Source organism: Gracilinanus agilis, chromosome 2 (assembly GCF_016433145.1).
Source record: "Gracilinanus agilis isolate LMUSP501 chromosome 2, AgileGrace, whole genome shotgun sequence".
Taxonomy (NCBI): domain Eukaryota; kingdom Metazoa; phylum Chordata; class Mammalia; order Didelphimorphia; family Didelphidae; genus Gracilinanus; species Gracilinanus agilis.
The window spans coordinates 556241522-556257707 of record NC_058131.1 but is presented as its reverse complement, the minus strand read 5'-3'; the positions used below and the strand labels follow the sequence as shown (position 1 = coordinate 556257707).

The window sequence follows — 16186 nt, the reverse complement described above, 5'->3', positions numbered from 1 at the left end:
CTTCCTTTTTTTCTTTCTTTCTTTCTTATCCCTCTCTGTTGACTTTAGTGACACTCCCATGGGAAAATGACAAATGCAATAAATAAACCGGGGCTTGATTTTTTTAGTTTGGTAGTTGTTTAGAGTCCAGAGGTGTTAGACTTTGGCTCAAGGGCTGGGTTACAAAACTTGAGTGAGGCTGCACATGCTACAGCTTCGTGGAGCCACTGGTGAGTTCTGGTTGAAAAGTGGACACCAAAGGTGGATGAGCAGCTCTGAAATGGGCATGGTAAGCACTTACACAAGAGATGCTGGTACTCCCAGGAACACCCCATGCACCCTCCCCTACTCTTCACATATGACACTGGCCTTTTTGTTCCTCACATACAGCCTTCCTTCTCCCTAATTGAATTTAATCTAATAAACATTTACTAAATATCTACTATATGCCAGGCACAGTGCTGATCTGGTGATACAATTAAAAGAAATACAGATATTTGGGAAACTAGTTGAAGAAGCAATTCTACCAAATTCCTCTTAAAGCACAAATATGTTCCTGACATTTAAGCCAGGAAGAGAAAAAACAGAGAAAGAAAACTATAGACCAATCTCCTTAATGAATATTGATGCAAAAATTTAAATAAATTGCTAGCAAAGAAATTACAGCAATATATTTTATGGTTCAGACACATCTTTGACATACCACCTCATACCTAACAGACTGGCCAATATAACTAAAAAAAGAAAATGTTAAATTTTAGAGGGGATGTAGGAAAATTGGGATTTCTTGATGAAACTATGAAGTGATACAACCATTCCAAAGAGCAATTTGGAACCATGCCCTAAGAGCCATAAATTTTTGTATACTCTTTGATCCAGCAACACCAATATTAGGTCTGTTTCCCAAAGAAATTAAAAATAGGGGGAAGGAACATATTTGGACAAAGATATTTGCAGCAGCTCTTTTTGGGGTGACAAAGAATTTAGAAAATGAAGGGATGTCCATCAATTGGGAAATGACTGAATAAGTTGTGATATATGATTATAATGGAATACTATCGTGCTATATGGAATGTCAAACAAGAAGATGATAACAAAATATGAAAAGACTTATATGAAGTGATGCAAAGTAAAATTAATAGAACCAAGAGAATGTTGTATCCAGTAACAGCAATAATGTATGATGATCAACCATGAATAACATTGTCAGTAATGCAAGGATCCAAGCCAGCTCTAAGAGACTCATGACAAAGAAGGCCATCCATCACCATTGAAGAAAATGATGGAGTCTGAATGTAGATTTAAGGATACTATTTTTTGCCTTATTTTATTCGTGAGATTTTTTTCCTTTGTAAACAACATATATCTTCTTTTACAACATGATGAATATGGAAATTTGTATTGCATGATAGTACATGTATAAGTTATAACATACTATTTTCCATCTTATTATAGGGGGGCAGGAAAAGGAGGGAGGGAGACAACATGGATTTCAAAATGTCAGAAAAAAATGATTAAAATTTGTATCTATGTGTAATCTGGAAAAGGAAAATGTAATAAAAATCTTTTAAAAAGAAATACAGTTCTTGCCCTTAAGAATATTAAAATCTAATGGAGGGGAGGCAACATAAAAAGGCAAAATGGGGATACCAACACGTGCCTGGTACAGGGATGTTTTGTTCAGTGAAGTATAAAAAGAAACACACATTCACAGGGCAGCAGATGTGGAGTGCAATGAATCCAAAAGTCCATTTCTACTCCTGTATAAAGGAAACTTTGGGAAGAGTTTTATACTGTGCCCTTCAGCCCTCCTATCCGAGGGAGAGGAGACAGAAGGAAGTGCTGATAATCAAGGCTTGAATGAGAAGAATAGTGATGAAATTGAAGATATTGCATTTATCTTTTCACAGGTTCACTCCTATCCCTGGAATGCTCTCCTTTTTCATTCTCCTGACTTGCTTGACTTCTTTCAAGGTTCAACTCAGATTCCACTTTCTGCAGGAAGTCCTTTCAAGTTCTCTCCTTCCCATTCCCCAATCATGGATAATGTCTTCCCTGTGAGATTACCATGCATTAACAATGTATGCATCTTATATGAACCATTTTTTGCATGCTGTCTCTGCCATTAGAATATGAACTCTTTAAAGGCAGGGGCAATGTTTTTACTTTTCATTATATCCCTAGCATTTAGCATAATGCCTGGCACAGAGAAAATACCTAATGTTATTTTTAAAAATGATGAGGGCCGAGATCAAAAGGAAGAATAGTATTTTAATAAAAGCCATGCTGATAGAGATAAACTTACTACGCGCCTGTAAGAAAAACCTATTCCAACCTCAGCCATTTACCTTCCTCTCTCCTCAAGCTCAGGTAAGTAAACGAGGAAGTTCCAAGTCACTACCCCTACTTAAAACAGTGCCTCACCTTTAATACGTCATCCAAAACAGGAAACCCATGAAACCCGTTGGACCATGGGAAATGTAGTTTTAAGGACCCCCACAGGTCCACAGAAGTTTGTCAAACACTATATTGAGGTTCAATCCTTCCAAATAGAACCCCAGGTGATTTTAACTAACACACTAATAAATGATTTTTACTGCCTATGTACAAATGACAATATGAGAATTATTTATTCAGATAAACACTCATGGAAGATCATAGAGATTCAAAAACTGTTTTAATGTGTCAAATTAACCCACCTTCTACCAATATTAGTAAGAAATTAGAGATGGTCTTTAGGTTTCAGAGTTTGTAAAATGAAATGGAGGAGTATTCTGGAGCCAGATTTAATTGGTTAGGGAAAGCTGATTGCTAAATTTATAGTGTGAGCATTTATACCTTATAAATCAACAAAACAAACAAATCGGGATTTGATTGACTGTTTTGTTGTAGTCTAAACTTAAGAAAATAATGGAGAAAATTTAATAATGCAGATTAAATTTAAAAGTGTTTTTGTAAAACATATACTGATATACCCATGTGAACACAAGACACACATACACACACATACACACACATACACACACACACAACCCTCATATATCTCATGTTAGTTTTCTGATGACTTTCTATACTACAAAATCATTTAAATTATTATCAAATGTTCTGTGAATTTATGTTACACAGTCAACCAAACAATACCTTTTCCTCAGATAATTAGAGGTATAGTAGAAAAAGTCTAATACATGGACTTATAAGAACTAGGTTCAAATCCCTCTTCCCATTCATATTAGCTGTGTGACTGTGGGCAAATCACTTCCCTTTTTTGTACCCCTGTTTCTTCAAATAAACAAACATGATATGCCTCCATACCAAGGCACAAGGCTAGGTACTGGGATACAAAGATAAAATTAAGCAGTTCTTATCCTTAAAGAACTTCCAATTTCTTAAGGACACATACACATACACACACAAATTTACATATATATATATATATACATACACATATGTGTATATGTATGTATATTCCTATGTCTAGAATTCAGTCTCTGAAAAGGCACATCGATGGGAAATGGAATGCTGAGCTCAGACAACAGTCAGTATGTTAATTTTGTTAGAATGTCAAGTTTGTGAAGTGTGTGTGTGTGTGTGTATGTGTGTGTGTGTGTGTGTATGTGTGTGTGTGTGTTAATAGGAAGGGATATATCAAAATAAAATTGATTCCAAGCCAGTTAATCTGAGACATTAGAAGGGAGACCGAGAAGTTTGCATTTAATACTATAGGCAATATGAAAACACTGAATATTTTTGAATAGAGTAGACCATTTTTGAAATAGTCAGACCAGTAGTCTAAGATTATTTTAGTAGCTGGATACCATGATCAAAGAATTCAACTGGCCACCCTTCTGATGTGGGTCTTTCCATTCTTAATTAGGCTAGAATCAGTGGTAGTGAAGCTATTATATTTGGATTTTTACATAATATACACTGTCATGCTATGTTAGGAAGTGGAAATGGTATTTTTCATCACTTAATATGTGTCATCTCCCCATTTGTAATGTAAACTCCTTGACAGCAAAAACTATCTCTTTCATCAGAATCCTTTAGTACTTCACACAATCCCTGGAACATAGTTTTTAATAAATTCCTTTTTATTTATTCATACATTCATGCATATATACATGTACACAAATATAACTAAGCCATTGCCTTAGGCTGAATAGATTGGGGAAGATTATATATATATAATATGATGGTTTTGTGAATATGAATTATTCAAAGACAAAATTATAAAATGGTACAAAGTGAAATCAGCATCACTAGAACTATGTATAATTGGAAGGGAAGGGGAAAGGAGAGAAAGAAGGAAAGGAGGAAGGAAAGGAGGAAGGAAAGAAGGAAAGAAGGAAGGAAGAAGGAAGGGAGGGAGGGAGGCTGACAAATTCTGGCAGTCATGGAAGGGGTCAAAGGACAAAAATAATGTCTTTTCTTATTTGTTGGTTGTTAGTTTGTTGATTTCTGCCCTGGGTTTTAGGTTACGTTTTAAACCTTGTTTTATGTTTGTTTGCTTTTGTTAACTCTTGTTTATAATTTTAAAAATTAAAAATTAATTTTTAAAAAGTAAAGTCAATCTGTTGAAATCATAATTTGGGAGGTTAAAGGTTATCTCAAGCTGGGCCTGGGCAAAAACAAGACATCAGTTTTTGGCATTCTGTATTCACTTTTTCTTCTTGCCTAGTCTCCCAATCCTTTTTTTTTGTTTTTCTCATTCTTCTTCTTTTAAAATTTTTAAACATTTATTAATAATCATTTTTAACATGGTTACATGATTCATGCTTCTACTTTCCCCTTCACCCCCCACATTCCCCTGCCCATGACTGATGCACATTTCCACTGGTTTTATCTTGTGTCATTGATCAAAACCTATTTCCCAAATTGTTGATAGTTGCACTGGTGTGGTAGTTTTGAGTCTACATCCTCAACCATGTCTGCCTTAACCCATGCGTTCAAGCAGTTGTTTTTCTTCTATGTTTCCTCTCCTGCAGTCCTTCCTCTGAATGTGGGTAGCATCTTTACCATAAATCCCTCAGAGCTGTCCTGTGTCATTACTTTCTGCTGGTACAGAGGTCCATTACATTTGATTTTACCATAGTATATCAGTCTCTGTGTACAATGTTCTTCTGGCTCTGCTCCTTTCACTCTGCATTAGTTCCTGGAGGTCTTTCCAGTTCACCTGGAATTCCTCTAGTTTATTATTCCTTTTAGCACAATAGTATTCCATCACCAGCATATACCACAATTTTTTCAGCCATTTCCCAATTGAAGGACATACCCTCCTTTTCCAGTTCTTTGCCACCACAAAAAGCACAGCTATAAATATTTTCGTACAAGTCTGTTTATCTATGATCTCTTTGGGGTACAAACCCAACAATGGTATGGCTGGATCAAAGGGCAGGCATTCTTTTATAGCCCTTTGAGCATAGTTCCAAATTGCCAGCCAGAATGGCTGGATCAGTTCACAACTCCACCAGCAATGCATTAATGTCTCAATTTTGCCACATCCCCTCCAGCATTCATTACTCTCCCCTTCTTTCATTTTAGCCAATCTGCTAGGTGTGAGGTGAAACCTCAGAGTTGTTTTGATTTGCATTTCTCTAATTATTAGAGATTTAGAACACTTCCTCATGTGCTTATTGATACTTTTGATTTCTTTACCTGAAAATTGCCTATTCATGTCTCTTGCCCATTTATCAATTGGGGAATGGCTTGATTTTTTATACAATTGCTTTAACTCCTTTTATGTTTGAGTAATTAGACCCCTGTCAGAGTTTTTCATTATAAAGATTTTTTCTCAATTTGTTATTTCCTTTCTGATTTGACTACATTGTTTTTGTTTGTACAAAAGCTTTTTAGATTAATATAATCAAAACCATTTAATTTACAATTTGTAATTTTCTCTAACTCTTGCTTGGTTTTAAAACCTTTCCTTTCCTGGAGACCTGACAGGTATACTATTTTGAGTTCACTTAACTTATTTATAGTTTCCCTATTTATATTCAAGTCATTCACCCATTCTGAATTTATCTTAGTGTAGGGTGTGAGATGTTGATCTAAACCTAATCTCTCCCATATTGTTTTCCAAATTTCCCAGAAGTTTTTGTCAAATAGTGGATTCATGTCCCAAAAGTTGGGCTCTTTGGGTTTATCATACACTGTATTGCTGATGTCATTAACCCCAAGTATATTCTACTGGTCCTCCCTTCTGTCTCTTAGCCACTACTATATTGTTTTGATGACTGCTGCTTTATAGTAGAGTTTAATATCTGGTACTGCTAGGCCCCCTTCATATTTTTTTTCATTATTTCCCTTGATATTCTTGATCTTTTGTTATTCCAAATGAAATTTGTTATAGTTTTTCCTAATTCAGTAAAGAAGTTTTTTGGTAATTTGATAGGTATGGAGCTAAACAGGTAAATTAATTTGGGCAGAATGGTCATTTTAATTATGTTAGTTTGTCCTACCCATGAACAATTAATGGCTTTCCAATTGTTGAGATCCAGTTTTATTTGTTTGGAAAGTGTTTTGTAGTTGTTTTTGTATAAATGCTGTGTTTGTTTTGGTAGATAGATTCCCAAGTATTTTATTTTGTCTAGGGTGATTTTAAATGGTGTTTCTCTTTCTACCTCTTGCCGCTCTGATGTGTTGGAAACACATCTGGAAACACTGGAGCTGCCAGTGACTTACTGGGTGCCCCAAACCTGCTTTAACTCTTGTGTGCTGGCCTCTGAGTTGTACGTGGTGTGTGGGGTGGAGGAGTGGCTTCTTCCTCTCGCATTTTAGTGAGAGCTGTTTCACTCCTTTATAGCGTGGTAATGCCCCGATTCCACGTACCTTCAATGCTGCGCCCTGTTGTGGGGTCCCTTCGTTTATCTGGATTCATTTTTATGTCCCCTTGAGGAGTCCTGTATGGTTTGGTTAGGAGAGATCAAGCAGTGCTGTTCCTTACTCTGCCGCCATCTTAACCAGAAGTCTCCCCCAATCCTTTTTAGATGTCTTTATTCAGACATTGATTCTGTATTACAATTTTAGAGCTGACAAAAACTTGTGATATGACCCATTTTTATTGAAGGTAGATTCTTGGAGATAAAATAACATTCCAAATCCAAAGGGACATGCTGTAATTATTGAATGGTAGACTATGGTATACACTTCTAGGATAGAGGATCCTATCTGGTGATCCCTGAAATAATCTATTCTACATATTACTAAGAGCATATTGTTCAAATCTCAGAGATACTCAATTGTGGGAAGCAGTTGGAAGCCAATAAGAGAATAGATAAAAATCTGAGACTCCTCTTTTGACCCCTTTTGTGATCCTTGGGATTTCTTGTTGAAAAGTATTGTGGCCTTATTGAAAAGCTTTAAGTTCCTATCAAACCTGAATTTAAAGGGTTAATATTGTTCCCTTTTGCCCAAGAATGCATTTACAGCCAAGGCCAAAACTAAATTCAGCCTTGGCCTTGGTCTATTCTGAAGCCAATGTTTTGTGTTTTGATGTGACATAATTTGTAACTTCTGTGCATCTGCAGAGTTTCAAGGGGGTTCTTTTGTGTGAAATGAGTCTTGAAATATATATAATAAACTCCATGCTCCTAGAGCCAGAACTGGAAGCATGAGGTAAAAGACAACTGCCTTGTCTAGTCCTTATTTCCTTATCAACTAAACTGTCCTTATCAGATTATCAGAGATGATAAAGAGATTTCCACACTCAATAGAATGCAAGATGATTAAGAAAACTTCTTTCATCTTATATCCCTCTGAATCCCATCAGTATTAACCAAAATCTTACTCAGATGATATACTTTATATAATTTAGTTGTACAGATTTGATTTATTCAACTGATGATTATATGAAATATTATAAAAATATTATTGATGCAATCCTAACCTTTAATGAGCTTACATACCATTAAAGAAGAACATTGATTTATCTAAGCAACAGCTGTTTAAATCAACTCATCTTAGCAAGCAATGTTTACAGTGTAGCTTTGAATAGTAAATCCCATATTTCAGATTTGTAATTTTGAATGTCTTCTTAACATGCTCTGGCAGGTAAATATACTATTTGTGTAGATGACTTTATGTGCTAACTCAGTGGATTCCAGTTTCATATTCATAAAAATTCTTGGCCAAGATTGAAACATCATGTGGTCTTGGTAACAGTATGGGAAAACACATACATATTAAAATTCCATATTTCCCCCTTCAGTCTAAGCAAGCTCTCACTGGGAGATGGAGTTAAAGAATAGGGAAGACATAAAATAAAAACTTTTCATCATCATGGTTAATTCATCCTAAATATACCTAAGGTACATTCTGTATAGTGTTAGAGTAGTTAACTCTTTAAATTATGGGTAAACACATATTACTCAAAAATATTCATAATTTTTACTGGTTTCACTTTAGACTTTCTTTAGGATTATAACACCAGTAGACACAGATAAGAGACCTATCCAGGCACTTTTATTTTACAGCTGAAGACACTGAGGCCAAGAGAAGTAAATTGATTTGCCTGAAGTTACATTGAATTTAATCAACATCTGAATGTAATTCTTGTGACTGCAAGTCTAGTATCTTTTCTTTTTAAACAGTCTAGTATCCTTTCCACTGCACTTCTCTACCATCTCTCATTTATACTGAGTAACCTGAGGAAAAAAGAGGTTCAGAGATTGTCAGATTGTCATTGTCAGAAAGGGACTAAATGAATGATCATAGGTCCACTCAAGAAATGCAAGTTCATTTTAAAAATAGTGTATGCAAAAAATTTTAAAGTAAATCTGGCATAAAAATGATTGTAGTATGTATTCTAAAATAAAAGATTTTATGGCTAACCTTGATTATCTACATGAGGAAGTCATGATATGGTGCCAAAATCATTGGGTCTGGTATCAGTATTCTAATCCTGACTTTACTTTTTACTTACTGTATGACCATGGCTAACTCATTTGAAATCTTTGGATTTCAGCTTTCTTGTCTGAAAAATAAAGGGATGCATTTGGAACAGACAATTATTAAGAAACCTTCTCGCTGTGAACATTATGATCTGTGCCCCTAATCATTCTCTTACAATGGACCAAATGTTTCTAACTGGTGGATCTGATGGATTACAGAATTATTGCAAGAGGCTCAGGTATCCATTTTCTCAAAAAGTTTTAAAATATATACCTTATGATTTCAAAATTATATAAATGCTTCTATGATTAATAAAATACAAAATCACGTATGTAGCTTTTTGTTATTATGTATTTTCTCAATCAATTGGCATTAATGGCATAACAATTATGTGTGGGCTCGTGATATTTTTTGACATTTAAAAGGGTTCCTCATGCTTGAAAGATGAAAGGTTCTATGATGTAATGTCCAGAGTGTTGGACTTGGATGCAGGATAAACCTGGGCTAGAATTCTATTCCAGACACTTTTTAGCATGTGACTTTGCAAATTATATAACATTAGTTCCTTTATCTGTGATTTGATGACTTGTGAGGATCATCGATTTAGAGTTAAAAGTGACCCATGATCCTATGATACCTTATGGTAGCAATTATTGCTACAGCTCCTCAGGACTGAAAGTAAGAAAAATAAATATCCAATGTTCTTTCTGCTATAGCACACTAGGAATAATGGTGACCTGGAAATAACAACAATAAACACAACAATAAATAACAATAAAAGTTGATTTTTATAGAGCACTTTATAGTTTACAAAATCTGACAACAGGTATTTTTATCTCCATTTTCCAGATGAGGAAATTGAGGTTTAGATAAGTAATATGTACTCCTTGTACTCCATTGGCTTATGGGTATCAGAGGTGCAATCAGAGTCCATATCTTCTTTAATCCAGGTTCAAGATGCTATCCACACTGGATCAAGAGTCAGGAAGCCAGAGTTCCATCCAGTTTTATCCAGGTCACTAACATAGTTTGATTTGAATAAAGAATTGACTGCTCTCTATATCATTTTTTTATGTTAAAGGAGAAGGTTGGACTAGATGATCAGTAATGTCCTAACCTATTCTAACATTCTACTTTATCTTAATCTTGTAAAAACTTATAATTATGTCTATATCTAGCTATTAGATTGATCTTTTGAATGAAAGATATCAATAAAGCAACTAATTAAGGTTTTTTGTTGTTGTTGTTGTTGTTGTCGTCAAGTTATGTTGGGGGCATTTATTGTATATTATATTATATATTTATTGTACTAAGGGAAAAATGGATTTCACATACCAAAAATTGCTTCTATCTCTTAAACAAGCTATATGGTTCTGAATAAGATATTTAACCTTTCCGAGTCTACACTTTATCTTAAAAATGGGGATAAGGGGCAGCTGGGTAGCTCAGTGGATTGAGAGTCAGGCCTAGAGATGGGAGGTCCTAGGTTCAAATCCGGCCTCAGACACTTCCCAGCTGTGTGACCCTGGGCAAGTCACTTGACCCCCATTGCCTACCCTTACCACTCTTCCACCTATAAGTCAATACACAGAAGTTAAGGGTTTAAAATAAAAAAAAATGGGGATAATAATATCTTAAATATTTACCTATTAGAGCTCTATATATTTTGTTTGTTAGACCCAGCCCTATGATTTCATTGGTAAAAAGGAATTCCTGGTGAAGAAACTTTCTCTACCAATGTAAATCTGCAAAATCTCTGCAACCTGGAATCTTAGAGCTGACTGGCTGATTTAGAGTTTAATTAACTTGTTCAGAGTCACTGAGGCCAGTGATGGGCAAACTACAGCCGGTGGGTCAGATGCAGCCCCCTGAAATGTTCTATCAGCAGTGAGACATTATTCCTAATCTGAAAAATACAATGAATAGGATACAATACAATGAAACTTCGATAGAGTTGCCTTAGAAACAGACTGACATGAGCATTTCCTTTCCTTTGGCCCCCTCTTTAAAAAGTTTGCCCATCAGTGACCTAGGCAGAATCCTTGAATCCAAGTCTTCATGACTCTACAGTAGTTCACAATTCACTACACAACACTGCCTCTCTTTATAAATGTGAACTGCTATAAATATTATACAATCTGAGTAACAATGAATTCATGTTTCCTAAAATATTTGAAAAATCAACATTTTTGAAGATGAGACAATATGAATAATGTCTTTGGGTTCTGACCACTTATTTGGATGTTTCTAAAACAGAATATGCCTCAAATTTCATTATATCAATACACAATAAAGCCATAGAATCAAATAAGTTTAAATAGGAATAATTTGTGAATAGATGGAAATTATTCTAAGTTAAGGGTGATATCTAGAAAGCCACCTGAGAATCAATGAAAAGTTTGATGCTGGATTCTTAGTTTTTTCATGGCGGTCTTCATGTCCTCATTTCTTAAAGTATAGATGATAGGGTTTAAGAGGGGGGTGAAAATTGTATAAAACACAGAGAGAACCTTATCCACAGAGAACCTACTGAAGGGCCACAGATAAATGAAGATGCAGGGACCAAAAAAGATTGTCACCACCATGATATGGGCAGAACAGGTAGAAAGAGCCTTGGATGCACTCCTCGATGAACGCTGCTGGACAGTAACAAGGATGATTGTGTAAGAGATCATAAGGAGTAGGAAGCAGCTTATGGACAGCAATCCACTGTGAGCAATCATCAATATCCCCAGGACGTAAGTGTCTGTACAGGCAAGCTCGATTACAAGAGGAAGGTCACAAAAAAAGCTATCCACAATATTTGGCCCACAATAAGGCAAATTCACAGTAAAGGCTATTTGGCTGATGGAATGAATAAAGCCAATGGTCCATGAAATCATTACCAGCCCAATGCATGTTCTCCAGCTCATGATTGTCATATAATGCAAAGGTTTGCATATGGCTACATATCTGTCATAGGCCATGGACACCAACAATACCATTTCAGCACCACCAATGAAATGCAGAAAGAAAATCTGGGCCATACATCCCCCAAAAGAAATAAGTTTCATCTCATTAAGGAAATCCTTGATCAACTTGGGGGTAGCAAATGAGGCCAGCCACATATCTAGGAAAGAGAGATTTCCCAGCAGGAAGTACATGGGAGAGGAATAAAGTCGGGGTTCAGAGATCACTGTTACCACAATGAGGAGGTTGCCTAGCACAGTGGCAATGTAGACCAGAGAAAAAAATACAAAGAAAAAAAGCTGGAGCTGAAGGGAATTGGAGAGTCCTCTCAGCACAAACTCAGACACCACTGAATAGTTTTGCTGATCCATTGACTCAGTCCTGAAGCCTTGTTCTGAACCTATGTAAAAATAAAATTATTTGAAACAGAATGAAAATAACTGGAGGAGGGAAGAAAGAGGTTAAGTTCACCATATCAAGATTCCTGATGAAATAGATTACATTGTTCTTAGGGATTCTTAGAAATAATCTTCCATAGTGATTGTATTCTAGAAAACTTTCCTTTCCACCATTCCTATTCTACAAAGCAAGGGGTTGGAAATACTTATATTAGTTTTCCCAGTTCCATTACTTGTTTCAGTTTATTGTGAGCCACACGAATGTGGACAAATCACTGAACCTTATAAAAGTTTAGTCTCTTCATTTGTAAAATGGGAATAAAAAATGGAGCAAAGAGGAGTATAAATGAATAGTTTACTTTAAGGATTTCCCCCATTGTAGATAAAAATATATAGTGCTCAACTCAGTTGCTTTCTTTTTAATTAAGAAAATAAAAATTTATTTGATAAGCTTGATAAGTAATATTATTTCATAATTTGATAATTTTATATGCCAAAAAGTCAAATAATGTATATTTATGTACATAAATACATATAGGAAATTTATAATTTACTATATACTAAAATATACATTTCACTTCTAGACTTTGAGTAATTTCAAGATGCAATTGGTCAGATGAAGGGAATTCAAGAAAAAATAGGAAGAAAGAGAGGGACAGAAAATATGATAGACACATGTAGAAAGAAACAATGGCAGGGGTGGGGGGAATGGAAGGAGATAGAGATAAAGTGAGAAAAAGAAAACATACAGAAGTGTAAAAGTTCAGTAGGTATTGCCAAGTGATGTGTTAACCAGAAGATTCCCTATTCATTTAGGATAGAAACAAGTTATATAGATTCAGATCTGCTATTTATCATTCTTTGATATATTAATTTGCTTTTTAGCTATTTTGTAGCTCTTTGACTATTCTTTTATTTAAATTTTTAATTATTTTAGTCTATCTTGAATGGAATAATCAGAATAACTTGGCAGTACAGAAATTATTCTCTGGGCTGCTAACATCAATGACTCAAATAATAATACCCTAAAATTTAGAAGTAATCCAAGTTAAGCATTGGTTTTAATCTCAAGCCCTGAAGTTTTCCACATTTATATAAGGGTAGTGGTGGTGGGCTTGCAACAGTGATTCTGTGCAAATTATAAAGTATAATGCTAATACACTATAATACAACTCATTGTTATGAAGTTTCAAACTTAGCATGAGTCAAATCATATTTGACCTCCCATCCCTAAACAAAATTCATGTAGAAAAAAGCTCTTTTTAAAAAACAAATGGGTGTTTACCTTGCGGCACCAGTTTTTTAAAGGAACTGTTTTGTAACTCCAGAGACTGGAAGAGTAGATGAGAAAGGCAAGGTGGTAAAAGGTAGCTTGTTTCCTTGGTACTCCTACAAGATTTCTTCAATACAAAAAAGGCAAGCACCCTAGAAGGACAAGAATTCAAATTGAATAAATGAACTTAACATGAGAACCTGAAAATAGAATTAAGCTGAAGATAGAAATTTGGTCTTCCCAGCAATGATTTCAGCTTTCTGATAATTTAGTTGCCGGCTACCTCCTTATAACTTTTGTCCTGTTCCCCTTGATTTTGCTTAAACTACATGGATTATCTTTTTAGATGTACTAAATGTCTAAAATGAATTCATATTCTTTGGCATTTGGTAATCATAGATGTGGTCTGAGGAACTGAACTTGTATTTTCCAATGACTGGGCTTCATAAAAAATAATTTTTTATCAGAAATAGCACTCGTTATTCCCCATGGAAACTCAATATAAAGTTTAAAACTTAAGGAAATCAGAGGCAACTGACCAAAGTGATGAAATCTGGGTTATAGTAGAGATGACAGAGAGAATACCAGTCTATCGAACATAAAAAAAAAAAATTAAGTTTGATAAAAGTGAAAATCACATGGTGTTGGAAGAGTTATTTAAATGCATTATTGAGACTGGATCTTATTTGCATTTAATTATCTCAAATATATGTTTCAAGAAACTGCTTACTCATTACCAATTAAAAACAGCAATGATTGATCCTCAGCAAACATTTTGCATCCTGTTCCCATTTGCCACTATGATAGTCAGTGGTTTGCTGTTTGGATGATTTTTATGCTGGTACCTAAAAGCATTAATTTCTAAACTTCAGAGAGTAAAATAAAACCAAAGAAGAAGGAGAGGTAAGAAAACATGGAAAGAGGAAAATCAGAAAGACTAGAAAGTGAAAGAAAAAGGCAAAAGGGAAGAGATAAATATTGCAAAATGGCAGTTAGCAGATCCTTGGAGTAGATTACAGATTCAGGGTTCTGCCCTTTCAGTAATACTTTTGGAAGCATTCTCACTGCAATATGTTAACATTATGGGATCTAAGTCTCTTGACTGTGAAATAGTCTGTTTATCTTCATCATCGCATCAGATTTAGAGATGGAAAGATATTAGAAACACTGAGTTCAATTCCCTCATTTTTCAGATGAGGAAATTGCAGCCCAGGGCAGTTTAATGATTTCCTTGGGTTAGCACAGCTAGTAAGTGTCCATATTTGGGTCTGAACAAAGGTCTTTCTGACTCCAAGTCCAGTATATACTATACCATGCAACTACTTGTGAATGAATGAGCTCAAAGAGATCTGACCATAAGTGATCCACCCATTTTCCCCTATTTTTCACTCAATTAACCTGGAATGTTGCTCACTCTGGCTCTATATCTATGTCACTTCTTAGAATCTCCCAGAGAATCTCTGAGAACCTTATGAGTCATACTGCTCCCTTCAGGATCTCTGCTAGGTAGGAATCTGCCAGACAGATTGTCTTCCAAATAACCAAACAACTGTTGAACTGACTGGCAAACCAGTTCATTCAGCAAGAAAAAATAAGTCAAACTTGGCTGTTTAAGTTATGCAAAGCCAATGAAATTCAAAATTTACTAGTTGATTATTGTCTCACTTTTAAGTGGGGCCAGGGAGGTAACACAGGATTTACATGTTTAGAAGATAATTATTTATATAGAGAGGGAGAAAATTCAGAGATTCTTGTTTCACTCCCACTTTCAGGAGTAGGTCAAAGTAAAGGAATGAATTTAAGTGCATTCAGTGTTCTCTTTACCACAATTCCCCAGTCCTTTCTAAACAGAATTTATGTCCTGAGGTATTGTCTTTCACAATATGTTAAGGTGAAGAATGCTTATAGAAATACTGTCTCAGAGTTGGTATTACTAATTACAAATATTCACCCTGTTTGCTTATTCTAACCAAGCATTAAATGATTTCTGCTTCTATTAGATCCTTTCTCTGTCATCAACAGAACCTTTAAACATCAATGTAAAAATAATCCAGTAAAAGTTACCTGTGTTGGTGTTTCTAAAAACAAAAGGAAGTGGAAAGTTAAAGTGATTATCTGGTTAATTAAAGAGGAAAAATTTCCATAACTTGCTAATAAGTGAATAAAAAAATGAATTCCCATTGATGAATTATTCTGTTTGAATGGTAGATGCAATGCACCAGAAAACACAATTTTCATTGTAGAAAGTGGAATGGAAATGCTACTGTTTCCTTTGTTTCAATTCAGCCCAGATGAGGAAAGCCCGCAATGAATACCAGAGATTCTCTGCTTCCAAACTTTTTCATTCTCTTTCTTTTAATCCCCTTCTCTATTTATGCAAATTCAACTACTACCTCCCATGGGATAGAACATTTGAAAGGCATTTCACTTTTATGGAGTTTTTAAATTCCTTCCTTCCTATCCACCTACATTAAAATAATCTTTTCTACCTTTTTAAAAAACAACCTGTAGGAAGAAAGAACATTTTAAAGGATTGGGGTTAGAGATAATTACCTTTCACAGAAACTGTGTCCTGAACTATATAATATAGACTTATGTAGCTTTTGAATACATCAAATTAATGAGCCTAAAATTATTGGCCCATTAATATTTTGGAGCCTGAGGAATAATATGCATCTCTTTTCTGGTATAGCTT

General features: G+C 35.0%; 1 protein-coding gene across 1 annotated transcript; it reads right to left on the bottom strand.

Annotated features, from left to right (window-relative positions):
- Positions 1–11258: 11258 nt before the first annotated feature.
- LOC123234135 (olfactory receptor 4K14-like) lies at positions 11259–12191 on the bottom strand. The gene has a single exon (XM_044660078.1). It carries the CDS (start codon positions 12189–12191, stop codon positions 11259–11261), a length of 933 nt encoding a protein of 310 aa, XP_044516013.1.
- Positions 12192–16186: the final 3995 nt, after the last annotated feature.